Raw genomic sequence first — 26,441 nt, forward strand, 5'->3', positions numbered from 1 at the left:
TACCTTATTCCAGTAAAAATTAAGTTAAGCCAATCTTAAACCTCGTCTGTTTCTCATTTGTAGGCACAATATCATTATACTTCTAGGCACTCAGCCAGTCTCTTAGTTCTCAAGTGCAGTCCATTTTATTTCTTTACTGAGTTTCCTCTCATTCCTTTACTTTACCGCTTTCCTTTTTGAGGCCCTAGTAGTGCTTATATAAACTATTTAGTAGTCACCTAACCAGCCTTTTTACTTTCAATTTTACACTTTTCCATTCATCCTTTAAACTCTAACCTGAATTATCTTTCTAAAACATAGGTCCAGGTATTACTTGAATCTTTCCTAGAACCTTCAGAGGTTCTGGGGAAATGGAGTAAAAATTCCTTAGACCTCAGACCACCTCATCACCAACTGTAAGCCTCCACCTACTCTACACTGCATGCAAGCATGAGGAATCTTTTACCATTCCCTTCATACAGTGATTTACATTTTTTTCCCTGTGTTCTTGTGCAGTTATGCCCTCAGCCTGCATGTCAGCTGCCACATCCTCTTGTAAAGCTTTCCTATCCTCCTCTCCTGCTCCAATTTTAGTTAATTGTATTATTAGGAAGTATCAAATACATAGTAACAAGCTTTTTAATAATCATCTTCTCATTCTGCCTGACTCCCCTCTAGATTGCAAATGCCGTGAGACCAGGAATCATACACATCTTATTCATCTTTGTATCTAATGGTTCCCAGCACAGTACTCAGTAAATATTTATTGAATTGAACAGTTTAAGCCATGAATCACCCAGTCCAGACCTCATATGTAGTAGGTAACTAATTCTAATCAACAGACTGGTTTTACCAAAATTATTTTCCTATCTAAGCTAAAGAGTTACTCTGGGTTTTTAGCATTGATTTTAGTACTCCAGAATACAAATCCAAATATATGATTCCCTCTGGTAACTCATTTGAAGAACTCCTCAGTGGTATATTTTAGTGTTTTCTAAGTTCTTCTATGGTAAAACTACTTTGCCTTTTATTAATTTATGTCTCTTTTCACATATATTTTTACATATCAAATGATTCATACTCTTGTTTTACTATTTTGTAAAATAGGCTTCAGATTGTCATTTAGTATCAGTTGCTTTAGAGAACACTGAAGGTTTAAGAAATCATATATTTTTGAATAGTTGGAGAGCATATAAGCCTTGTGGTATTCAGTAAATTCTGTTTTACTTATGTGTATGACTGTATATGTACACAAGTTGTGTGTGTGTCTGTGTGTGTGTGTGTGTGTGTGTGTGTGTAATCTAACTCCTCAGATGGTCTCACTAAGGGAAAGATGGTTGCTATTTCTTACATGTTGCCTCATGAGGGTGGCACAGTGCTGGACACACTGGACAAATGGAAGTAATGCCAGCAAGTTGAGTTCAGTTTCTCTGGAAGACTGTGTAACTCTTCTTTATTAGTAGGAGTTTGGGGATGCCACCATACGACTCCACATAAAGCTTAGAGTTTCCAACCAAATTAATTTAATTGAATCTTTGTTGCTATACTGGGTTTTCTGTCTTCCTTTTTTCCTTAGTTATATTTTTAAAAAATAGTTTGTAATGTTCATGTAGTTTGGGGTTGAATTTAGAAGGACAAAAATTCTATCTCTTTATTCTTCCAATAAGGTTGGAAAAGGTGACCCCAAAAGTTGATTACTAAACTTTTCAGTTCTTTAGGGCAAGTGTTTGGTTACCATATTACATAAGAAATGTGTAATTATATTAAAGTCACGTGAAATACATAAAGGGAAATTGAGTAGTGAATGGGGAAGAATGACATTGAAACCTTCCCGGATAAAGACCCCCGCCTTGATTTGTGGCCCTTGAGACACAAATAGGTTTATAAACAAGAGTCTGTATGATACATAATATTTTGCCTAAAAGCTCCATTTTCCACATCCTTCTCTGGTTCTGTGATCCAGAGAAATAAGCAGAGATGTTAATTGCAGTGAGATGGAAAGAGTGCAAGCAACCATAATCTGCCCTTCCTGGGAAGTTTACTTATTTGGGGATTGATTTTCATGGGAGAGGAAAAGATGAGAGCTTAGAAACTGTGTGCTTCTTGATCATATATGTAGGTATTTTTGACCATTATTTAACATGCCACATTTCCCCAAACAGGTGGATTTTGCAAATCGTTTTGTTGGAGGTGGTGTAACCAGTGCAGGACTTGTGCAAGAAGAAATCCGCTTTTTAATCAATCCTGAGTTGATTGTTTCACGGCTCTTCACTGAGGTGCTGGATCACAATGAATGTCTAATTATCACAGGTTAGTTTTGGGAAGCCTGGTTAATGGGGTAGTCTTCCCCATCTGTGAATATCTGTCATGAAGAGTAGAGACTACCCACTATAGTTTTTCTCTTCCCTGGGCATTAGTCCCAATATTTTTATCCATTAATTTATACTTAGTTTTTGAAATTATTACAGCCTTATTTTCCTAATTTTAAGTAAGACATCTTATCTTTATCTTTTCTTTCCTGACATCTTTATCTGAGGAACAGGGATAAAAACTATTCAGTTACCCCTAGTCTGAAATTTTATGATATAGTAATGCTCCCAAGAAGAACATAGTGATATGCCTTTGAGTATGTATTCTATTGTAATCCTCTTATTGTACTTTGAGAGTGATTTGTTTCTATTAAAAATAAATTTCAAGTGGTTTGTTGTACTTTAGTATGAAGACATTGTGTAAATATAAGAAGCACAGGAACAGTGTTTAGAGAAATAAATCAGCAACCTTTTGTTTACTCTAATTTTGAATCCTAAAACAAAAAGTCTGATCATCTTAGTGTTTCTTCTTGATTTCTTTAAGTTAATATGAGAGGAGGAGAGGGGGAAATTTAGTCAAATGTATACTTTAGGTCTGTTATAGAGATTTTAAATTTTTTTTGTTTCTTCAGACTGAGATATCGCTATGTAACCGTATTTTCTTGTGAATATACTACCAAGAAAAATAGTGATTACATCATATCTCTTAATAAACTCTTAATCAGGGACCATATGTAAGTTGAGCCTTTTATCCAAGTACCTAAAAGAGTATTCCCACGTAAGTGCCATTAATGCACCATCAGTTGCTGGTACTTTTTTTTTTTCCTGCAAAAGTGGATTTTTTATTTCCACTTAGAATCTGTTACTGCTTAGAGATTAGTTTAGGTGTCTAAACACTCATTTGGGTTGAAGAATTTAGTTTATTGTTATTCCATTCCCATGAATTATATAAAATGTGTACCCAACCACATTACCTCCAAAGACATACATGACAAAACTAAGACTCCAAGGTCTAATCTTGAAGCCACCTTGTGCCTCCGAGAGATTTGTAGACAACCTTCAGAAGAGTGTATTTTCTTTCTTATGTTTTGCTTTTAAGATTCTCTTTCACCTTCAGTGGTTTGAATATGGTGTGTCTACCTGTGGATCTCTTTGACTTTATCCTACTTGAAGTTTTTGAAACTCTTGAATGTTTAGATTAATCTTTGGTAAATGTTGGGCCATTATTTCTTCAAATATTTTTTCTGCCCCTTTCCTTAACTTCTGGAACTCCCAAATTATGTATTTGTTGATTCACTTGATGTTCCACTGGTCTCAGAAGCTCTTTTATTTTTCTTCATTCTTTATTCTTGGTCCTCAGACTCAATCTCAATCGACCTATCTTCAAGTTCACTGATTGTTTTTTCTGTTTGCTCTAAATTGCTTTCAATCTCTCCAGTGAATTTTTTATTCCAGTTATTGTACTTTTCAATGACAAATTTCTGTTTATTTTTTGTAATTTCTATCCCTTTATTAATACTATTTGAGAGGTATCATTCTTATACTTTTGTTCTTTAGAAAGACATAGTTTTCTTTAGCTGTTTGAGTATATTTTAAACAGCTGATATAAATTCTTTGTCTACTAAGTCCAACATCTGGGCTCCTCAGGGGCAGTTACTAATGAATGACTGCTTTTTTTTTTTTTTCTGAGTATGGCCATACTTTCTCATTTCTTTCCATGTCTCCTAATTTTTGTTTAAAACTTGACATTTAAATAATGTAATATGACCCTGGAAATCAGATTTTCTCTTTTCATCACAGTTCATCATTCTTGCTGTTTTTTAAATGATTTTTCTAAACAAGTTTTGTGATGTCTATGTTCTTTCTTGTGTATGGCCAGCGAAGTCCCTGCTCATTAGATTAGTGGTCAGCTAGTGATTGAACAGATTAGATGCCTGAAACTAATAAGTCTCTCAGTCTTTGTTGAAGGGCTCTATGTGCAGGTGCAGCCTACCTTCAACACTACACTAAGCAGTTGATGCCTCTGCCTTAGCCTTCACTTCCTGTAAAGGTCAGGCAGAAGAGAGAGCTGAGGGCTTTCTCTGTTTTTTCCTGAGCATTGATATGGCCATGGTCATGCATGAGCCCTCTAGATTCCTTATGATTTTAATATATTAGAACTTTTCAAAGCCCTTGGTAGACATCTCATTCTTCAGCTTTTCCTTTGAAGCTTTTGGTTAGCCTATTATTTGCCCCAGTTTTTAGCCACCACCTCAAGAAGTCTCAGTGTTAAACAATTGCCTATAATTGTTTTCATCAAACCCTCACAAGATTTAGGCTTTTCATACTGGGCAAGCAAAGACAGCCTTCTGAGCGGGCCCTCCAGGGGGACCACCATACAGGTCAAATAATGACAGTTCTCTGAGAATTGGGCTTTGAAGAAGCTTCAGCTTTCTTTTGCCCCCTCTGATGGCTGCTGATTTTCACTGTGATTCAGGAAGGTTACTTTTTAAGTCCGAGATGGAGCTTGGAAGAGTGGGATGGGAATAAGGCAAGTAAAACACTGCAAAGTTTATTGTTTTTACCAAAATTCAGCTGGTTTTTCTTGAATAAGTACTCCCTGGATTTCTGCAAGCCTTTGGCTACTTTTCAGTTGATTCTCACGGTGCTCATCACAGTGTTCCCATTGCTTTCAGGGAGGAGAGAGTTTTCAGAGGTTTTTACTGCACCGTTTTTGGCTGATGTCTGTTTATCTTTTAAAAGGACCCGTTGATAAAGGAGCTTTCAATGAGTTATTCTATACCATTTAGACATCTGTGTAAATTTTTATCCCCATGATTCTGCTGTTTTGGTGAAGGCAAAACAAATAAAAATGGTAAATTATCTGAGTTTATGCAGGAAATTAAGATTGGAACCTCTGCAAAGGAATTTTTTTCCTGGATATAGTGACTTGGAGTATTGCATCCAGAATTCTGAGATTATGATCCAAATTATACTGATCCAAATTATACCGAAAAATTATATTAAAAAATATTTTAAGTTCTTAGCTGTTAAGGTAAATTTGAACTAAAGGCTTGGAACAAAATATCCCATCAGTTTTTAAGATGAATTTATGATCCAAAATATACTGATCCAAATTATACTGAAAAATTATATTAAAAAATATTTTAATTTTTTAGCTATTAAGGTAAATTTGAACTGAAGACTTGGAACAAAATATCCCGTCAGTTTTTAAGATCAATTTTTAAGATGAATAAAAAACTTAAGGCTGGGTGCGGTGGCTCATGCCTGTAATCCCAGCACTTTGGGAGGCCAAGGCAAGTGGATCACAAGGTCAGGAGTTCGAGACCAGCCTGACCAACTTGGTGAAACCCCCGTGTCTACTAAAACTACAAAAAATAGCTGGGCTTGGTGATGTGTGCCTGTAATCCCAGCTACTTGGTAGGCTGATGCAGGAAGGAGAATTGATTAAACTCGGGAGACAGAGGTTGCAGCAAGCTGAGATGGTGCCACTGTACTCCAGCCTGGACAACAGAGCAAAACACTGGCTCAAAAAAAAAAAAGAAAGATATAAAAATCTTAGTAAAATGCATTTAAACTAAAAGCTAACTTGTTTCATTTGCTTAATTTCTTTCTAAAGTAGTAAGTACTTTGTTATCCTCCATTAATGTTGTTAATGTAATAAAGGATGTCATTTTCCTTGGGAATTAAACAGGAATGTTAAAAGGAAAACAATAGAATATTTTCTTTTTTTAAAGATAACTTGTCTCAGTCTAAGAAAAGGATTCTAATCTCCTTTTACGTAATCTCTAAACGTACCTGCAGTCATTGTAAAATGAATGGAAAATTGCAGAGCCATGACTTACCTTCAGATCTGTAATTACCTGAGGCTAAGGACATTTGGGGTGACTTTTAACTCAGCATTTTCCCCCACATCCACTTAACTTTATTATAGTGCCTCCTAATTAATATCTGTGATGTGATGTTCCCTTAATGGAAATGGCCATTTCATCATCTATTTGATGTCTGGATCTCTGCCATCTCCCTTCTTAGGAGACTCTTAGCCATGTGCTGCAATCTATCTGCCTGATCAATTCCATTCCTTCAATGATGCATCCAGCTCAGTGAGCTAATGGCTGTGACTGTGCTGCCTGAATCTGTAGAAGAGTTTGAGAAATTGGAAATAAATTAAATTTATCATCATTGTGGAACATCTGGTTGGTATCAATATTTTAAATGAATATGAAACAGGTCATGTAAACAGGCAAAAATACTTTTATACAGACAGTGTTATCCCTCTATTTGCTGTGATCCTCCTTGAGGCAGCCATGAGTTAAAAACCTTTCAGTAAGTGTAGATAAAGGGAAAGAGTTAAAATTCCAGTCTTCCCATTTCTTCTCCACCTCCATTCTGTCATTTGTATATGTACAATGTCCAGAAATTAGTTTCAATACCAAAGGGTGTTAAGTTTTCTGGGAGCTGTTTTTCTGTTTCTGTTTGTTGAACACATAAAGCAGATGCCTAGACATGAAACCTACTGGGCAGAGTATTCGTATATTTAACATAAAACCTGTCCTCTAGTGAATCAGATTATCCCAGACATCACAAATGTTTACATCTTTTCAGAGTGTCAGCAGAGCTTATAGAAATGATAACATGTAGACACCATTGCTTATAGTACTGGTGACATCTTCTAGAGTTACAGTACTTACAGAGGTGCCTGTCAGGACATCAGCTCATTGCAGAAGGTCCAAAGTCAGTCAGTTTTCCAAAAATGTTTGGATATTAACATTTTTGTCTTGTCTTTTCTAAGTGTTTAATAATCATTAGAATTAAAGGCGAGAGTTTTCTATCTACTGCACAATCATTGCTGTTTGAGTGATGCTAATAAAATTAGGGTAGAATTCCTTTTATATAAACCTTCTTTCCAAGGGAACAACCCATTGGTAAGTAGAATTTTTTTAAATCTCCAAATATTTTTTCTCATGTTCATTACAAACTTTTATTTCTAGTAAGGGAAAATAACAGTGTTTCTTACTACTAAATCTAAAAAATCATAAAGAGGTCATGAACTCTTGGTAAGATTTTAATGGATTCCTTCTAGTTTTTTCCTTAAGTAAAGGTCTTTGACTGTGAAGTCTTTAAGGCCCATCCCCAGAGAGACCTATCACAAAGGTCATTCAGATTTCTGTCTCATTAGCTGCTATTAGTTTACTTTTATATTTTCATCATAGTTCATTAATAAATTTAAATTTTAAACAAATTAAAGGCATTCACTTTTTTCAAAGGAGAGAGTTGACATAATGTTAAAAGGTGTCTACTTAGAAAACCCAGGATTTAACTTGTTTAGTACAAAAGTGTTTGTATGTGTATTTTTTATTTTTCCTGAAGGAGGAAAGGAAGAAAATCTAACCTTGTTCCTCTCAGAAAAGAACACTGAAACTATATTAACCTGAAATAGAAACATGATAATTGATGTTTTTATTTTTCAACCACTTACTTTTCAAAAGAGAGAACAAGTATTTATTTGAGTTAAGAGATCAGAATAGGCAGTTTGTCTTTTTATGAACAGGAAAAACAAGGTTTGTCTACTGCTGGGCAGAAAACAGAAAAGAACAAGTAGTCCTTGTAGTCTTAGTTCCTATCAGGCAAGTAGACCACGTTGCTTTTCACCCGCATGTAAATAGAATCACATATCTGTAATTTCTCTACCTCCTTAAAAATTTAAATCCAATGACCGATACTGATGGCTTTGTGGGTTTTAATGAATTTTTTACTTGTCTTATTTAGTTTTCCAAGCAATTCTGTGAAGTAAACAAAAAAAGAATTATTAAGAATCCTGAATTTCAGATGATGAAATAAAGTCCAGTGAGGTTTGGTTATCTAAGGTCACCTAGCTAGTAAAGATTCACTTTGAGTTTCTCATGTTTCATAATTTCAATGTGGTGCTCTTTTTACCATGCTGTGCATTTATTGTAGATGTGAATTTTTGGTATGTGACAATTATGTAGTTCCTTCAGATTATTTCTGTACTCATTATTTTAATCTCAGTTAAATTTATTTGGCTCATTATTATGTTTATTCAGCAAGCTCTTACACAACTGCTCTTATATTCTTGCATTACAAGATGCTAATGTAGATACAAATGTTAATTTTTTTTTTTTTTTTAGACACAGGATCTTGCTCTGTTGCCCAGGCTGGGGTGCAGTGGCACTATGCTCACTGTGGCTTCGAACTCCTGGACTCCAGGGATCCTCCCGCCTCAATCTCTTGAGTAGCAGAGACTACAGCTCACATCATTGCACCCAGCTGATTTTTTTAAATTTTCAGTGGAGAAGAGGTCTCACTGTGTTGTTCAGGCTGGTCCCAAACTCCTAGGCTCAGGCAGTCCTCCTGCCTTGGCCTCTCAAAGTGCTAGGCTTATAGGCATGAGCAACCACACCCTGCCAATAATTTATAATCCCTGCCTTTGAGGAGCAAGAGTCTAGTGAGGAAGTCAGATTCCATTTCTTAAGACAGATTTATTGAGGTATAATTGGCATAAAATAAACTATTTAAGGTGTACCATTATGTAAGTTTGGATGTATGACTACACTTATGAAGCTGTCTTTTGTCCAAGTTTTCATTTTTTTTAAATTGAGTTTTGAAAGCTTTATGTATTTTGGATATAAATCCTTTATCAGATATTTGTGGCATGTCTTTTCATTCTCTTCACAGTGACTTTTGAAGCACGGAAGTTTTAAATTTTGAAGTAAGCTTATTAATGTGTCGTTTTTGTTCTTCTTGTTTTGGTTGCTATAGCTTTATAAGTCTTAAAATCAGGTAGTGTGGGTCCTTCAACGTTTTTCTTCTTCAGAGTTGTTTTGAGGAGTTTTAGAATCAGTGTCAGATCAGATATTTAGATCAGAATCAGTATTTAGATCAGAATCATTTACTAAAACAGCTTGCTGGAATTTTGAGAGTGCTTTGAATCTACAGATCTATTTGGTGAGAATTGACATCTTAACAATGTTTTGTCTTTGAGAAATGACTAAGATATATATCTCTGTTTATTCATGTCCATTTTTCTCACAAGTATTTTATAGTTTTCATTGTGTAATTCTTCCCCATTTTGTCAGATTTATCCATAAGTATTTCATAATTTTGTTGCTGTTGTAAATTTTTTAAATTTCCGTTTTTAATTGTTCATTGCTACTATGTGGAAATGCAATTGATTTTCAGATTACAATTCAATACATTAAGTGCTCTACTAATGTTATGTGCAAAGTGCCTTGGGAGCATAGAGGAGGAACAATCAACCCTACTTATGGTGTCGAGGAATGCTTCATAAAAGAAATAACATGAATTTTATAGTTATTTTCTTGATTTTTAGCATGAATAACTTGCCCAAAATTCTAGATAAATGTCTAGTAATTAAAGTTCAAATTATTTTTAGAAGCAATGTTCTAAATAGTAGACTAGAAATTAGTATTGAGTTTAAATCTTTGAACTTTTGATTCTGGAAATTTCTAATCCTATATGAAAAGAGAGTATGTTCATAGCTTTATATTATGTGGAATTTTTTTTTTGTTTTTTGTTTTTGTTTTTTTTTGAGATGGGGTCTCGCTCTGTCGCCAGGCTGGAGTGCAGTGTGGTATTATCTCGGCTCACTGCAACCTCCACCTCCCAGGTTCAAGCAGTTCTCCTTCCTCAGCCTCCCTAGTAGCTGGGACTACAGTCACACACCACCATGACCAGCTAATTATTGTATTTTTAGTGGAGACAGGGTTTAACCACGTTGGCCAGGATGGTCTTGATCTCTTGACCTTGTGATGCGCCCCCCTCAGCCTCCCAAAGTGCTGGGATTACAGGCGTAAACCACCAACCCCAGCCTTATATTATGTTTGTGTGTGTACGAAATTTCAGACTTACAGAAAAGTTGCAAGAATAATACATGGAATTTTCATATACTCTTAACTCGGATTCACCAGTTTACATTTTTATCCTGTCTACTTCATCATTTTCTCTATCTTCTTTTCTTGAATTGTTTAGGAATATATCTGAGATACTGTGCCCTTTTACCCCTAAATACTTTGTTGTGTATTTCCTGAGAAGGAGGACATTGTCTTACATCAGCACAGCCCAGTTAGTTATCAAAATCAGGAAATTTAATTTGATACAATACTGTTAGCTAATCTACATTGTAATATAATTTTGTTAGTTATTCCAGTTATGACCTTTGTAGCTTTCTTTTCCAGTCTTCAGTTAGTCCAGGCCCGTACCTTGGCATTCTTTAAACTGGAACCATTCTCAGCCTTTCCTTGTGTTCATTGACCTTGATATATTTTTTTTTTTTTTGATTTCTCGAAATTTTTATTATTTTTTTTTTTACAGCTTGATCCTCTTATGAAAAGGAAAGAATTTAAAGATGAATTACATTTTTGTTTAAACAGCAATTAATCCTCATTACAGAGAACAAAAGATCTGTGGCACATTGTCTTTGGAAAGATCTTTTGCATATTTTTCTTCTAAAAAAACTATAATTCTCTCACAGATCACATATTCTCTTTCAAATGACTATACAAGGCAGCTAAATTTTATTCACAAAGCCCCAAGTTGCAGTTCCATTGCTGAAGTAGGTAAAATACATGGAGTTCCCCTTAATTTGTGTTGCACATCTTCCCATTGAGAGCATCACTGCTTCCCTACCCTATGTACAAAATCATTGTGTTGATGATAGCTGGCACATTATTCCACAGTAATTAAAGAAAAACTCATTATTTTAAAGATAGACCAGTGATTTTCATTTATCAATTGAACAATTTACTCCTTTTTAAAACAGTTCTAATAATACCAAGATTTGACTTTCCTCCAAAGTTATAAGAAAGCAAAAAATATATAATATAATATAATATAATATAATATAATATATAATGGTAATAAATAAAAAAAAAGGCAGCCCTGCTCAGGTATCATCCAAAACATGATCACATTCAGAAAAAAAAAAAAATTAAAACAAGATTTGGGACACATGCGTACATACACACACATACCCCCCAACATGAACAGTGTATACTTGATATTTGAGAGAGGATGTGCAGTAATTTTAACAATACGTGTTGATGGCCTGAACAAAAGGTGAAGTTAATACTGCCTGTGTTAAGCATCGCTTAAACACTGACTTTTAAGCAAAGCAAGTTGTCTTCCTTAGGTCAGCCACTGCCTGGTCTGACCAGTGCAACTTGGCCAGCCTCACTGAGTGGTCTTATTCCCTTGTCCTCCCCAGGCTGACATAATTAATATATGGCTCACAAGGAGCTGTAGGATTTCCCTCCTGCCCTCTTAGGTGGCAGAGTATAGGCACTTCTCTACCCAGCACAGTGCCTGCTGATCTCTGACGCTCAATGGAACAGAATATAGTGTGATTTTCCCCGACAATAAGAAATTTATAGCCGCCTAAAGAAAAGCAATAGTTGGTACTTGTCAACTCACCATAAATAAGAACTAAAGAACATGGTCAGTGCTCACAATTCATGAAGAGATATACACTCTAAGTCAGCGAGAAACCAACACAACTGGATTGCATATTTGAGGTTCACATGGTGGCAATACCACTTGCAATGTTTGGAGGAAATATCACCTTGGTGATACAATGACTCGGTAAGTTGGGTCGACCAGGTTCCTCCACTGTCAGGTTATTCTTTTTCATTCTGTAATTAATCTCTTGCTATATATTTTATATACTTTGAAACTGTAAATATCTTGTTCTCATCAAACTTTCACCTACTAATTTTAGTAGTCATTGATAATTTTTTAAACTCCCATTCTTTATATATTTAGTAGTTGACATTCTACTATAAGGAAGGATTTTCCCTTTTTCCTTATTTGTGTATACTTATTTAACACAAATATCAAGGAAATAACACCTTGATATTTCTAAAGCGGGCAGGCTGGTTATTTTGTAGATTGTCCTTCTTGTGTTTGCCCACTGCTTCTTCCTAATTAGGTTCAGGTTATTCATTTTGGTGGGAATACCACTGAAATGATATTGTGTCCTACTTAGTATATCTTTTGAGGAGACACGTGATAGTAGTTTGTTTCAATATTTGTGATATAGGTACAATGACTTGGTAAGTTGGGTTGACCAGGTTCCTCCACTGTCAGGTTATTCTTTTTCATTCTGTAATTAATCTCTTGCTATATATTTTATATACTTTGAAACTGTAAATATCTTGTTCTCATCAAACTTTCACCTACTAATTTTAGCAGTCATTGATAATTTTTTAAACTCCCATTCTTATATATTTAGTAGTTGGCATTCTACTATAATGAAGGATTTTCCCTTTTTCCTTATTTGTGTATACTTATTTATTAATGTTTATCAATATATATGTAAGTATAGACACTTGCATTCTTATTATAATCAGTGGATTATGACCCATTGCTATTATCTGTTTGATGCTAAATTGTCCCATATTCAATCAGTGGGAATGCCCTCAAGTTAACTATTGTGTGCCATTGACATGTGGTCGTCATTCTTTAATGCACCTCCTTCTTTGAGCACCTCCATCTTTTTAGCACAAAAAGATGTTGTAGGCTCATCTTGTATATCCTCTGCACCAGTTACAGAATCAACCATTTCTGCAAGTAGTCCTGGATTTTAGTTAGATAGTTTTTAGAAGCCAAGATTTGAACTAGAACACATGTGTTACACATACACACACACACACACCTGTGAATTTATACTGATGCCTCCCATTCTTAACCATCATCACTGCCTATATTGTAGTCTTCCCCACTTCCATAATTGGAACTCTCTTCCCCAACAATGAAGAATGTGTTTCCCAATATATTCAACTTTTCTCATTTGTTTAAGCCTAGTATATACAAAAGGTGGTTTCAGAACTGCTAAACCATGCCACTGCAGAAAGTAAACTTGTTAAATGGAGTTCAGTATTTGTTTACAGTTCTTTTTATTTTTGAAGTAAAATTTACACACATGGAAGTATACAATGTTAAGTGGACAATATGGTGAGTTGTGGCAAATAGATGTGCTCTTAAATCCCACACCCCCCATCAAGACATAAAAGAAAACATGTCTATCACCTCAGAAAATTCCCTTGAGCCCTGTTCTGTCAGTCCCCAACCCCAGAAACCACAATTTTTATTATTTTCATTATAAATTACTTTTGTCTTTTCTTATAATATGTCATGTAAATATGTATCATACATATTTCTGTGTCTTGCTGCTTTTGTTTAGCATAATGTTGAGATTTATCTATGTTTTTGAATATATCAATGATTCTATCCCTTTTATTACTAAGGAATACTCCTTTGTGTGATCATGGCACATGTTTTGTTAATTTTTTTATCAATAGTTGGATTGTTTCCACTTTTAGTTTTGTGATAGTCTTTTTTAATGTCAACTTAGCTGGGCTACAGCCCCCAGTTATTCTGTCAAACACTAATCTGGGTATTGCTGTAAAAGTATTTTATAGATGCGATCAAAGTCTACAACCAGTTAACTTTAAGTAAGGGAGTTAATCTAATTACATTCAATAAGCCTTATTTTTTTTTCTTTTTTTCCTTTGAGACAAAGTCTTACTCTGTCGCTGGAGTACAGTGGTGTGATCTTGGCTCACTGCAGCCTCTACCTCCTGGGTTCAAGTGATGATCCTGCCTCTGCCTCTCAAGTAGCTGGGATTACAGGTGCCCGCCACCATGATCAGCTAATTTTTATATTTTTAGTAGGGACAGGGTTTCACCATGTTGGCTAGGCTGGTCTCAAACTACTGACCTCAAGTGATCTACCCACCTTAGCCTCCCAAAGTGCTGGGATTACAGGCCTGAGCCACTGTGCCCAGCCACATTCAATATGATTTGCATTAAATAAGCAATAATCTGGGTGGGCCTGATTCAGTCGGATGAAAGGCCTAAAGAGTAGAACTGAGATTTCTCTGAAGAGGAAATTTACTCTGTGCACTGTTGCTTCACCCCATGCCTGAGAGTTCCAGTCCACCCTTTGGACCTGACTAGTCAGCTCCACAATTGCGTAGGGCAATATTTTGCAATAAATCTCTTCGTATATATGTCCTACTGGTTCCATTTCTCTGGTTGAACAATGACTGATACAAGTCTATTGTAAATAAACCTGCTATGAACATCGTTCTGTGCAGTTTTTGTTAGCACACAGTTTCAATTTCTGTTGATTAGATACCTAGGAATGGAAGTTCTAGGTCAAAGGATATGTGTATGTTTAATTTTATAAGGAATTGGCAAACTGTTTTCCTTACAATACAAATTTATGTTCTACCAGCAATATATTTGTATGGAAATAAAATTTCCATACAAATTTATGTTCTACCAGAAATATATAATGAGATTTCCCACTTGTTCTACATCTTCATCAACATTTAGTGTTGTCATTCTTTTTATGTTAGCCTCTTTTTGAATATATAGTGATTTCTCACTGTGATTTTAATTTGCATTTCTCTGATGACTAATAATGTTCAGCAATATTTCATGTGGTCGTTAGCCAGTTGTATATCTTCCTGTGTGAAGTTTATATTCAAGTCTTCCATCCATTTTTCTAAGTTGGATTGTGTTTTTATTATTGACATGTAGGAGTTTGTCACATATTCTGAACACAAGTCCTTTGTCAGATATTTAATTTGGAAATATTTTTTCTCCAGTCTTGTCTAAGCATTTTCTTGAAGGTGTTTTTGGGGCTTTTTTTTTTTTTTTTGAAGTAGAGTCGTGCTCTGTCACCCAGGCTGGAGGGCAGTGGCATGGTCTCAGCTCATTTTAACCTCAACCTCCCAGGTTCACGTGATTCTCCTGCCTCAGCCTCCTGAGTAGCTAGGATTACAGGCACATGCCACCATGCCTGGCTAATTTTTGTCTCTTTTTTTTTGAGATGAAGTCTTGCTCTGTCACCAGGCTGGAGTGCAGTGGCACAATCTCAGCTCACTGCAACCTCTGCCTCCTGGGTTCAAGCGATTCTTCCGCCTCAGCCTCCCGAGTAGCTGGGACCACAGGCACATGCCACCACGCCCAGCTAATTTTTTTGTATTTTTAGTAGAGACGGGGTTTCACCGTGTTGACCAGGATGGTCTCGATCTCTTGACCTCGTGATCCACCCGCCTCGGCCTCCCAAAGTGCTGGGATTACAGGCGTGAGCCATGGCGCCCACCCCATTTTGTATTTTTAAGAGACAGGATTTTGCCATGTTAGCCAGCCTGGTCTCAAACTCCGGAACTCAAGTGATCCACCCATCTCAGCTTCCCAAAGTGCAGCCATGAGCCACCACACCCAGCCCTGAAGGTGTTTTAATGACCAGAAGTATTTAATTTTGCTTATTCTAGTTTTTGTAAATTTTATGGTCACTGCTTTCTTTATCCTGTCTAAGAAATTTATACCTACCCCCAATGTTATAAAGCTATTCTCCTATGTTTTCTTCTGGAAGTCTTATAGTCTTGTGTATTATGTTTACGTCTGGTCCATCTGAAAATAATTTTTATTTTTAGTGTGTGGCCACAGTTAAGGTTTATGAGTTTTTCGATGAATGTCTACTTATTCTAGCAATATTTGGTAGAAAACCTATTTTTTTTTCTGATGGATTATTTTAGCATCTTTGTTGAAAATCAGTTGACCATCCAAGTGTGGATGTACTTATAAAGTCTACTTAATTCCATTGACCTCTTGGTCTTTCTGAAGGCCAAGACTAAGTAAGTGTTCAACTTAGGTTGTTGAGTGCTCCAATTTTCTTGTTTTTTCAATTTTTTTGTTGTTGTTCATTCTGGGTTCTTTGCATTTCCATGTAAATTTTTAAATTACCTTCTTAATTATTATTTTTTAAAGTCTACTTGCATTATTTAAGATTGATGTGAATCTTTATATCAAAAATTAACATTGTAACAATATTGAGTTTTCTATCTCAAGCATAGTATATCTCTCCATTTGTTTTAAGTTTTCTTTTTCTCAGTAGTGTCATCTTTTTTTTTTTTTTTTTTTTTGAAATGAAGTCTGCTCTGTCACCCAGGCTGGACTGAAGTGGCGCGATCTGTGCTCACTGTAACCTCTGCCTCCTGGGTTCAAGCAATTCTCCTATCTCAGCCTCCTGAGTAGCCAGGATTACAGGCAGGCATCACCACACCCGGCTAGTTTTTGTATTTTTAGTAGAGAGGGAGTTTCACCATGTTGGCCATGCTGGTTTCGAACTCCTGACCTCAGGTGATCCACCACCTTGGTCTCCCAAAGTGCTAGCTAGGATTACAGGCATGAGCGACTGTGCCTGGCCAGTAGTGTCTTCTTTGTTGTTACATTTACTCCTAGACGTTTTATGGTTTTTGACATTATGGGTAGTGGATTTTTTAAAAATGTTTATTTTCCCATTGTTTGCTGCTAATTTACAGAGATACCCTTGATCTTACTAAGTTTACTTATATGCTTTTTCTTTATTTTAATTTCCCTCCTTCCCTCCCTTCCTCCCTTCCTTCTTTTTTTCCTTCCTTCCTTTTCTTTACTTTGTTTCTCCCCTTCCCAGGCTGGAGTGCAGTGACATGATCTCGTCTCACTGCAACCTCTGCCTTCTGGCTTCAAGCAGTTCTCCTGCCTCTGCCCCACCAGTGTCTGGGATTACAGGCATGCACCACTACGCCCAGCTAACTTTTGTATTTTTAGTAGAGATGGGATTTTACCCTGTTGGCCAGGCTGGTCTTGAATTTCTGACCTTGTGATCCACCCGCCTCAGCCTCCCAAAGTGCTGGGATTACAGGTGTGAGCCACCAAGCCTGGTCTCTTTCTTTATTTCAATTATTCCTTAGGATTTGCTATGTAAACAATCATGACATCTACACATAGGGACAGTTTGACTTTTTTTTTTAACATTCTTTTTATGCCTTTTTGCTTCTTTTCTTGCCTTATTGCACTGGCTGGGGAGACCTTCGGTACAGTGCTAAATAGAAGTGATCTTGCCATGTTATGTTAGGTGGAATGTTTTTGCCACTGAGTGTGAAGTTAGTAGTGACAGATTATTTATTTCAGGTACTGAGCAGTACAGTGAATACACAGGCTATGCTGAGACATATCGTTGGGCCCGGAGCCATGAAGACGGGAGTGAAAGGTGAGTCTGTTTCTGTCTTCAGAATTGCATGGCTAAAAGCAAAGGAATGTGGGCTTGACCCTGATACACTCTCACTCTCTCTACCCTTATTTCAGCAAGTGAACTTAAAAAAAAAGAAAGAAAGGAATCAGCATTACAGGTTCATTGGCAGTTAAAACACTATTACCATCTCTCTGTATCAAAGGGAAGAAAGAACAGAGAAGATAAAATCGAAAGTCTAAAGCAAAGACAAAGAGGGGCAGAATTCTCTACAGTTCTTTACCTCTGAGCTACAATCAGAAGCCCTGGAAGTTCAATTCCATGCTTAAATCTGATTAGAATAGGTTCAATTAGAGCTTAAAGCCTTTGACCAGCTTAAGTTATCTTTAATTTTTCTGTGAAATTAGGTAGACGGAAGAAATCTATGTTGGGAAGTTGACCTAATGCCACAAACCAGTTGATGGCAGAACCTTCATTGGACTTTGCTGCCCCTATCTCCTGTTTCTCCTTCTTCCACTTTGACATTCTTGCTTCTAGTTTACCAGAGATAAAATTTTGCAGAAATGCTACCTGATAGCTTGTGGAGTTTTTTGTTTTCTTTTGTTTTGTTTGTTATTTGATGAGAAAGCCATTGTGGCAGTAAGAATCAGCTTTTGCCCATGTGCCACAAATTTATTCTTTGTAATGTCTCAAGTCCATCCTCTGCTTTCCTTCTCTTTATTTTGTTTAAAATATGTGGTTGCAACAAACATCTATATAGATGTTTTTTCGTGATAATTATTTACAAACCAGCATGAAAATTTCTATGTTGGTTTTCAGTGTGAAAACCAAGAATAGAAATGGCATAGCAATATATGCAAGTTTATAAAGAGATTAAATATTTGGGATTTTATGTTTTCAAAATTATCATCTCAACCAGTCCTTTCTGTTTCCACAGGCAGCATGTTATTTTCTGCTTTGATGTCTCTGTTATTTTAAAAATAGTTTCTCACAGTCAGCAATTGAGCACAGTAGGTAGAATGCTATACTGAATTATTTCACATTTTTGTAACATTTCTTAGGATTATTTCTTGGACAATATATAGTGATGTTACAACCCCAGTGACTTAGAGCAGATCTCTCAAAGCAAAGAAGGAATGAGCTTTTGTCAAGATGCAAATGCCATATCTTTAGAGGAAAACAAAGAACTAAATTCCTTTTGTTTGCCCCCAGATCCTTTAACTTCTGAGACTTATTATAAATGATGTACCTGTTTACATGATGTCATTGTGTTGTCTCTGGGTAATTTTTCATTTTACTTTTTAATGGCTGATACTGCACACTGTATATGCCTCAATCTGGAAATAAAGAGTGTTTCCTTCCTGCTGTTTTGCTGAGACCTGCAGACACTGGTTTGTTTGTTTTTAATATTTTAACACAGCTAAAGTCTTGGCAGCCTGACCCCTGAGAGGATTTTATTTGAGCGATATAAAATCGCTCCTGTTCCTTAACTTCTCCCCTTTTCGTCTGTCCCAGAGACGACTGGCAGCGCCGCTGCACTGAGATCGTTGCCATTGATGCTCTTCACTTCAGACGCTACCTCGATCAGTTTGTGCCTGAGAAAATGAGACGCGAGCTTAACAAGGCCAGTAACCTTATTTCTTAGTTCATCTGGCAGCTGTCATCTATTTACTACCATTTTATTAATGCTGAAATTAATGCTTTCTGGTAATTCTTGCAGTGTCAGTATGTCTGCCCACAGCTCTCCTGATTTAATGGCTCTGTCAGCTTGTACAAGATGTACTTTCCATTTTGTAATTGTTTGATTAGCAGCTAAGGTTGCCAGATAGGCTGTTGCTTGCAAACCCCACACATGCATTTATCTCATCAAGTACCTTAGCTGCTATGGAACATTATCATTGTAAAACCATGTATAAATGAATGGGCTCTGAAAATTTTTTCTCAGATCTGCCCAATGACATTTTCTCTACAAAGTATGCTATCAGAGTTAAAACAGAAAAACTGAAAAAGCCAAGTCAAATGTTATTCTATTTTAGGTAAGATTTATGATGGGATCTATTATTTTCTGCAATACTTAATGCTGCCTACTATGTTCATTTTTTTTTTGTATTACAGAAATATAAAAAGAAACCATATCTATTGTTCAGATCTTTAGTTTTGGCAGCCATAATAAATAAACTCTATTACACAATAGAGTGCTGATTATATTTTCTAGATTTTGGGCCTTCCCAAAACAGCAGAGATTGTCTTTAGTTCCTCAAATTACTGACTCGGCAAAGATTTTCTTATTCATATAGCCAAGAAGACTGACCCAATTCTGAAAATCATTGTTTCACTCCCAGTAGTAGGATTTGGTTATGAGATTATTAGGATAATGAGGCTTGTGGTTTTACATGGCTACACGTGGTGTGCCAGTTCCTACACAGACTTCTGAGAATAACAGCAGTGATCTAGACAGACTTTTACTACACTTACAACTTAGTAGATATTTTGAACATAATTAGGTATCTTATATACTGATCCATTTGGAAGAATCTTATTGTTGAACATGTTCTCGTATGTGTAATTTGTTAAATTATTTTAGTGTTTAGGGTTCTCAAATTTTATAAAATGTTTGAAGAATAATGCACTGGATTTTCCAGCTGAACTTACATAACAGACATCATTTATTTAAAAATAAAAATAAAATATAGCTCCTCAGAAAAACTATCCAGAATGACTGGCCTTTGGTATATCAATAATTCTAAAAAAAGTTCTCTCCTACCTGATTCTGAAAGTGAGAGATTTGCCTGTACTGAAGAGTATCTTTTTTTTTTTTATTTTTTGAGACAGGGTCTTTGTTGCCCAGGCAGGAGTGCAGTGGCATGTGCAATCACAGCTCACTGCAGACTTTCAACCTCTCTGGGATCATGTGATCCTCCCATCTCAGCCTCCTGAGTAGCTGGGAGTACAGGCACTCACCACCACACCCGGCCAATTTTTCTTTTTTGGAGAGACCAGGTTTCACTATATTGCCCAGGTCAATCTTAAACTCCTAGACTCAAGCAATCTGCCCTGCCTCGGCCTCCCACAATGCTGGGATTATAGGCATGAACCACCATGCCCTGCCTGAAGAGTAACTTTTACTAAGAACTGGATACATTTTAAATGTAAGCCTATTTTCACTGTTACAAACTCTTGCCTTAAAACAGTTGTCCCGAATGCCATGATCTTTTTATGATAGAATATATCGAGTAGAATAAGATTTATCTTTTAATTTTCAACAGGTGTTACTTATCTAAACATGTATGTGAATTTGTCACATGGTCAAGAGGACATTTATATAAGCAGTGGGTAGTTTGAAGGGAAATATATGAAAAGGAAAGTAGAACCAAAATGTGTTTAGCCACAGTTATACATTAATACAAACTGAAAGGTTCCCTTTTTTATTAATAAAGTCTACTCCCACATATTCTTTCCTATGAGAACTAGATCACTCACTTTTTGAAGTTATCTTCAATTGTGATCTTTTTAAGAAGGTGACTTTGGGCATAAATTAGTCTTTTTTAAAATTGCACATGTCCAGTTGATTCTCTCTGCACTTATTTGTATATCACCAACCCTCAGTTTGCCCGTCCTCAAAGACACCAGAAATTTTAAAGATATATGTGAATAGGTTAGGTTAGTTGTAAGTATTGGCAACATGGAAGACCATTTATTTTTAGAATATAGAGTCCTTATGAGTGCCTTTTATACAAAGAATGAGTCTTTAAGAAATCTGGCAACAGGAGTTTTATTTCATTGGGAGTTGACGGGGATTGGTCACAATGCCTTATGGAAGTCTCAAAAATATTTTGTTAAATGACTTGATTGATGATTAAATAACTTCTTAGACAATGCTAATATAGGTTTTTGAGATAAACATTTTAGAAGTTACATAAGTACATTATATTAAATCACTCAATATGTCACAAATTGTTAGATATTTCCTAAATATTCTTCAAGTGCTGAATAAAGCCTAGTAAGTCCAGTGTCAAATCAAATTTGGGACAGGTGAAGCCATATGAAGCAGATGGATTAATTTTTAATGTATAGTGATGCAGTTCTGAATTTATTTTCAACCTACCATTATTCATGTCAATATGTAATAAAGTCTAATTTATAACTCATAAAAGATTATTTTCAGTTAGATGCAGGTGGCTTTTTTTTTTCAAATTATACAGATAACAATAGTAAAAGTAATTCTTGCCATTAAATGATTGCTTACTCTGAATGAGGCATTCTACTTAGTGCTTTAAATGCAGTGTCTGATTTATTTTTCTTGTCTCTAATTTAGAGACAGTGAACTGAGTCTTAGGAAGTTGAATAATTTGTCCCAGGCCACATCACATAGCTGGACAGTGACCAAACCAGCGCCCAAATCCAGGATCCCCTGACTTCAGATCTTTTTTTTTAAGACGGAGTCTCGCTCTGTCACCAGGCTGGAGTACAGCGGCACAATCTCAGCTCACTGCAACCTCCCTCTCCCAGGTTCAAGCGATTTCTCCTGCCTCAGCCTCCCAAGTAATGGAGACTATAGCTGCACACCACCACGCCCAGCTAATTTTTGTATTTTTAGTAGAGACAGGATTTCATCGTGTTGGCCAGGATTGTCTCTATCTCTTGCCCTTGTGATCTGCCCGCCTCGGCCTCCCAAAGTGCTGGGATTACAGGCATGAGCCACCACACCTGGCCCAATATTTTATATCTCATGTTTTGTAAACTTTGTTTTAGAGCAGAAGTCTATGTTAAATCACTTTAGATATAACTTGCACAATTCTACTTGTGTGTGTGTGTGTGTGTGTGTGTGTGTGTGTGTGTATGCCAGAGAGAAAGGAGGAAAAGAAAACCCCACATTTTTCTAAATAAAACAACAAAGCTAAGACCAATTTTCACCATCAGAATTCAGTATGGATCTCTGACCTCTGGGGACTTGTTTGCTACTTTTAAGCATTACTCACCAGTTAATAATTGAAACGCCAATCCTAGAAAGTGCTTTCCAGGACTCTAGAAAGGTCTGCTCCATCCAGGCTCCATTGGTCTTATTGGACTCACATTGTGACCTGCAAGTAGAGTTGGTTTTTGAAGGAGAAAACCAGTCTCCTTTTATCTAACTGAAACTGTGAAGCAATGTTTAATCCTGTGAGAGATCAGCCAGGAGACGTTCTAGAGAATTATCTTAGGGTTAGAAAGATTTATGACTTCAGCTTGTAAAAGTGGCAAATAGCTCTGCAAGGGAAGAAAGAAATCACCTGTGAAAAGTTGTATTTGCCATGTTAGGCAGGATTTTAGGTAGGATTAAGTAATGAATATGTTTTGTGGAACTTTCTGGATCTGAATTGAACGAAGTGAAGAGATGGAAATCATCCCTATTTGCCATTTTAAAAAAATTGATCTGTTCATTGATATTTTTGTTATTATCCACCACCATATTTGGAATAGGACTGTTATTAAACCAAAGCTTGATAACAAACCCGTCAATATTTGCTGCTGGTATTTCTAGAAGTTCAGCATCTGAGCACTTACAATCTTTTCATAAAATATGTGTCATTTTACTTTTCAAGAATATCCAAAATGTATCATTTGTAGTGAGTTTTCCCTTAAGTTTCCCAATATATAGAATCATAATAACCATTAAATATGTAACCCAATCTTGGATTTTACATATGAGGAAACTAAGATCTGCATACTTTTTCATTTTATATTGCATTTTAAAATAGCAAAAACAATGTATGAATGTTATAATTATTTTAAAGATAAAGTGTAATCCTAGCTACTTGGGAGGCTGAGGCAGGAGAATTGCTTGAAACCTGGGAGGTAGACGTTGCAGTGAGCTGGAATCGCACCACTGCACTCCAGCCTGGGCAACAGAGCAAGACTTGTCTCAAAAAAAAAAAAAAAAAAAAAGGAAATCACAGAATACTAAAAACGTCAGGAAATCAGTATCAATATCCACTGTGTATTCAGTTAAACAAGCATAGTAGATTGACTTCATATAACTGAGCAACTCTTTAGAAACAATAATTATTAAATTATTATTTTAGCAAATAGAATAATGTATTTACATGATAAAGAAATCATTTAAGTAAAATCATGCATCACTTAAAGATGGAGATACATACTGAGAAGTAGTCACCGTGCACATGTCACAGAGTGTATAGCCTACTACCCACCTAGGCTAGATGGTGTGGACTATTGTTCCTAGACTGCAAACCAGTATAGTATGTTACTGTACTGAAAACTATAGGCAGTTGTGATGCAGTGGTAGGCATTTGTGTCGTAAATATAGGACAGGTACTATAAAAATATGGTATTATAATCTTATGGGACCATCGTTGTGTTTGTGCTTTGTTGTTGACTGCAACATCAGTATGCAGCACACAACTGTCTATCTGCTTGGTCCTGCTAAAATGGATATTGAAGCCAAAGATCTTACTTAAGTATGTGGGTGCATATTTGTGCCAGACTATTATCCTGGATACCATCTCTTTCCTGGGTCTCATTTTGGGCCTGTAGACTTTTACACCAGTTTTGTTTTGGTCTCTTTTCCATTTTCTTTACTTCTTTTCTACATCTCTATCATAACCATTTCCTGGTTGGTCTCTAGTTTTTAACTCTAGGTACTAATATTTTCATCTTGCTTCTCAACACATCCCTTTGCAACCTTCAGGACTCTTGAATTACCTTTATGTTTTCTGTCTTCTTCCCTTCCCATCAAAACTCATTCCAAGATACAGTCATTCATTGGTATCTTCTGTTTACTATCCTGAAGTCTCAGTGCTTCCTTTTTCTTTTCCCCCTTCTGAGTTGTTTATTAGTCAAAATAAATTGCTCTGTCATTGCAGAATATCAGGTCTGGGTATGGCCAGAGTTCAAACTGGCTTTCTTTAACTCCTGCAGCTCTGATCAGTCTTTTCAAGTACTCTTGCTCTGGATGGGGAAAAACAAACACATTTGCCAATATAGAGCTCTTGAGAACTCCTAGTTCCTTTCTGTGTGGAGTGAAAACTTGGCAACTCTTTTGATGTCTCTATCCTTATCTGATCTTTGTTTCTTTACCATAGGAGTTCAATTCCTACTCATACAAGGAAAGGTCCCCTGATTCAAGGCTCTGCCCTGGTCTCCAGCACTTCACGCATCCTTCTTCCTAGAGAATGGAGAAGCCTGGGCTGACTCCAGAGAGGGCTCAGGGCAGCATACTACTGCTGTCTTACTTCTGACCTTACAAATGCTTGGTTCTTAACACAATAAAATAATTTTCTATTTAATCATTGTAACCAGTTATTCTAAATTCTGTGTAATTTTATCATTTAATTTCTATCTAATTAACATTTTTTCATGGCAGAGGTGGGGGATAGAATCTCACTGTTACCCAGGCTGGAATGCAGAGGCACTATCATGGCTCACTGCAGCTTAGACCTCTCGGGCTCAAGCAATCCTCCCACCTCAGCCTCCTAAGTAGCCGAGACCACAGACATGCGCCACTACACCTGGCTAATTTTTTTGTTTTGTAAAGACAAGGTTCTAGCCATATTGCCCAGGCTAGTCTCAAACTCCAGAGCTCAAGTGATTCTCCCACTTCAGCCTCCCAAAGTGCTGGGGTCACAGCCATGAGCTTTTAAAGATTTGATCTAAACACTGAATGAGGTTTAATTTCAGTTTCATTGTTTGTTTTTAATGGCCATTTTTCAAGATTGATAATTTTCCATGAAAATTGGATAATATTATATAGTAGATTTTGTGTCTAATAATTTAAATGTTTCAAATTCTCAATTGTTAGGCCTTAGTTTCACTAAGCTATTTTTGCACATTGAAGTACATACAGTTTAACCCAGTCATTTATAGACAGCAGTAAGAAAGAAACTAAGACCATTCTGGTAGTATAAAACAGAGACATGAACTAGGAGTCTGAGGAAGCCTCCTTCTCTCTAGGCCTGTTAGAAAACTCTGACAGGAAACAAAGCTGCAAAGTTAGATTTATTCTTCCAGAGGGTTTGTTCTCTCTCTTGTTTGTTTAATGACACAGACTATCTTTCAAGAGCCTATTAAAAAAAAAATGGAGCTCTCAGATTTTTTTGACCTAAAAGAGATTTTCAGAAGCTCCATGAATCTGACTATGCAAGTAATTTGTGACTGCTTGTGTAAGCTCCATACCACAGTGTTGAATAATGATCTGGTACCAACTTATAATTAATATCTGTCAAGATTTACAGTCTAGGAGGGTATGGAAGGAATAGCTTTGTTAATCCATCCAGACACTGTGTAAAATAAATTTTTATACCTTTGTGGAAACTTCAGAGAACAATTTACTGTATTTCTATGTGTGGGTTTCATAGAAGCATCTTTCTTTATCCTTGGTTTTTCTCTGGGAACATTTGTCAAGTTCATTCTTTTAACTGTATTTGCTATTATATGTAAGCTATATTTTAGGCTTTGTTTGGAACTTGAGAATGCGGGAGAGTTTTGCTTTGCTGTTACGTTAAACCTGTTGCAGTCTGATCACTTCAGAAAACTAAGAATGTAGAAAGAAGGCAGGAAGACCAAGTAGCTGACACAAAGAAGTGGAAATTAGGAACTCTGGGATCTTACACAATGGTCTTCTCATATAGAAAATGAGCTGTTTATTTAATTAATACTTAGCCAGCATCCTCAGAATATATTGTATTTTTCTCAGATTACTGGCAAAATTTTAAATATTCTAGCTTAAAACAGAAAGAGAGAAACTAGAGAATCATAGAGCCGAAAGTCATCTTAAAGGTTATTTCATAACCAAGTATAGGAATCCCTTCTATAGATAGTTGCTTGCTCTTTATTAAGCATTTCAGTAGCAGGAAGCACATTTATTAATCTAGTCCCCATAACTCAGAGAGAGAATGCTGAGGAGGCATTAATAGTGACCCTTTGCCTGATGAAAAAACTAGTGATTAAAGCCTTAAAGAAAAAGAAAACTGTTCTAACAAGTGCCTTTCCTGGTGGTTTTTCCTAGTAGTTCATTGGGATTATAGTTTATAAGTTTATATATTAGTTCTTGAAATAGCTCTGCTATTTCCATTTCTGTTTGTTTGAATTGGAAA

The 26,441-nt window shown here is 36.2% G+C and overlaps 1 protein-coding gene across 5 annotated transcripts in view; it reads left to right on the forward strand.

Moving 5' to 3' along the window:
- Positions 1–26,441, forward strand: part of PARG (poly(ADP-ribose) glycohydrolase) — a 119,686-nt gene that overhangs the window by 74,577 nt on the left and 18,668 nt on the right. For all 5 annotated transcript variants that reach the window (XM_064370105.1, XM_064370106.1, XM_064370107.1 and 2 more), the window contains 3 exons: positions 2,142–2,289; positions 17,292–17,370; positions 18,865–18,973. In XM_064370105.1, coding sequence (XP_064226175.1) covers positions 2,142–2,289; positions 17,292–17,370; positions 18,865–18,973 — 336 coding nt within the window. The remainder of the gene's footprint in view (positions 1–2,141; positions 2,290–17,291; positions 17,371–18,864; positions 18,974–26,441) is intronic.

Source organism: Aotus nancymaae, unplaced genomic scaffold, assembly GCF_030222135.1.
Source record: "Aotus nancymaae isolate 86718 unplaced genomic scaffold, 86718_ANA_hifiasm-v0.15.2.pri h1tg000099l, whole genome shotgun sequence".
Taxonomy (NCBI): domain Eukaryota; kingdom Metazoa; phylum Chordata; class Mammalia; order Primates; family Aotidae; genus Aotus; species Aotus nancymaae.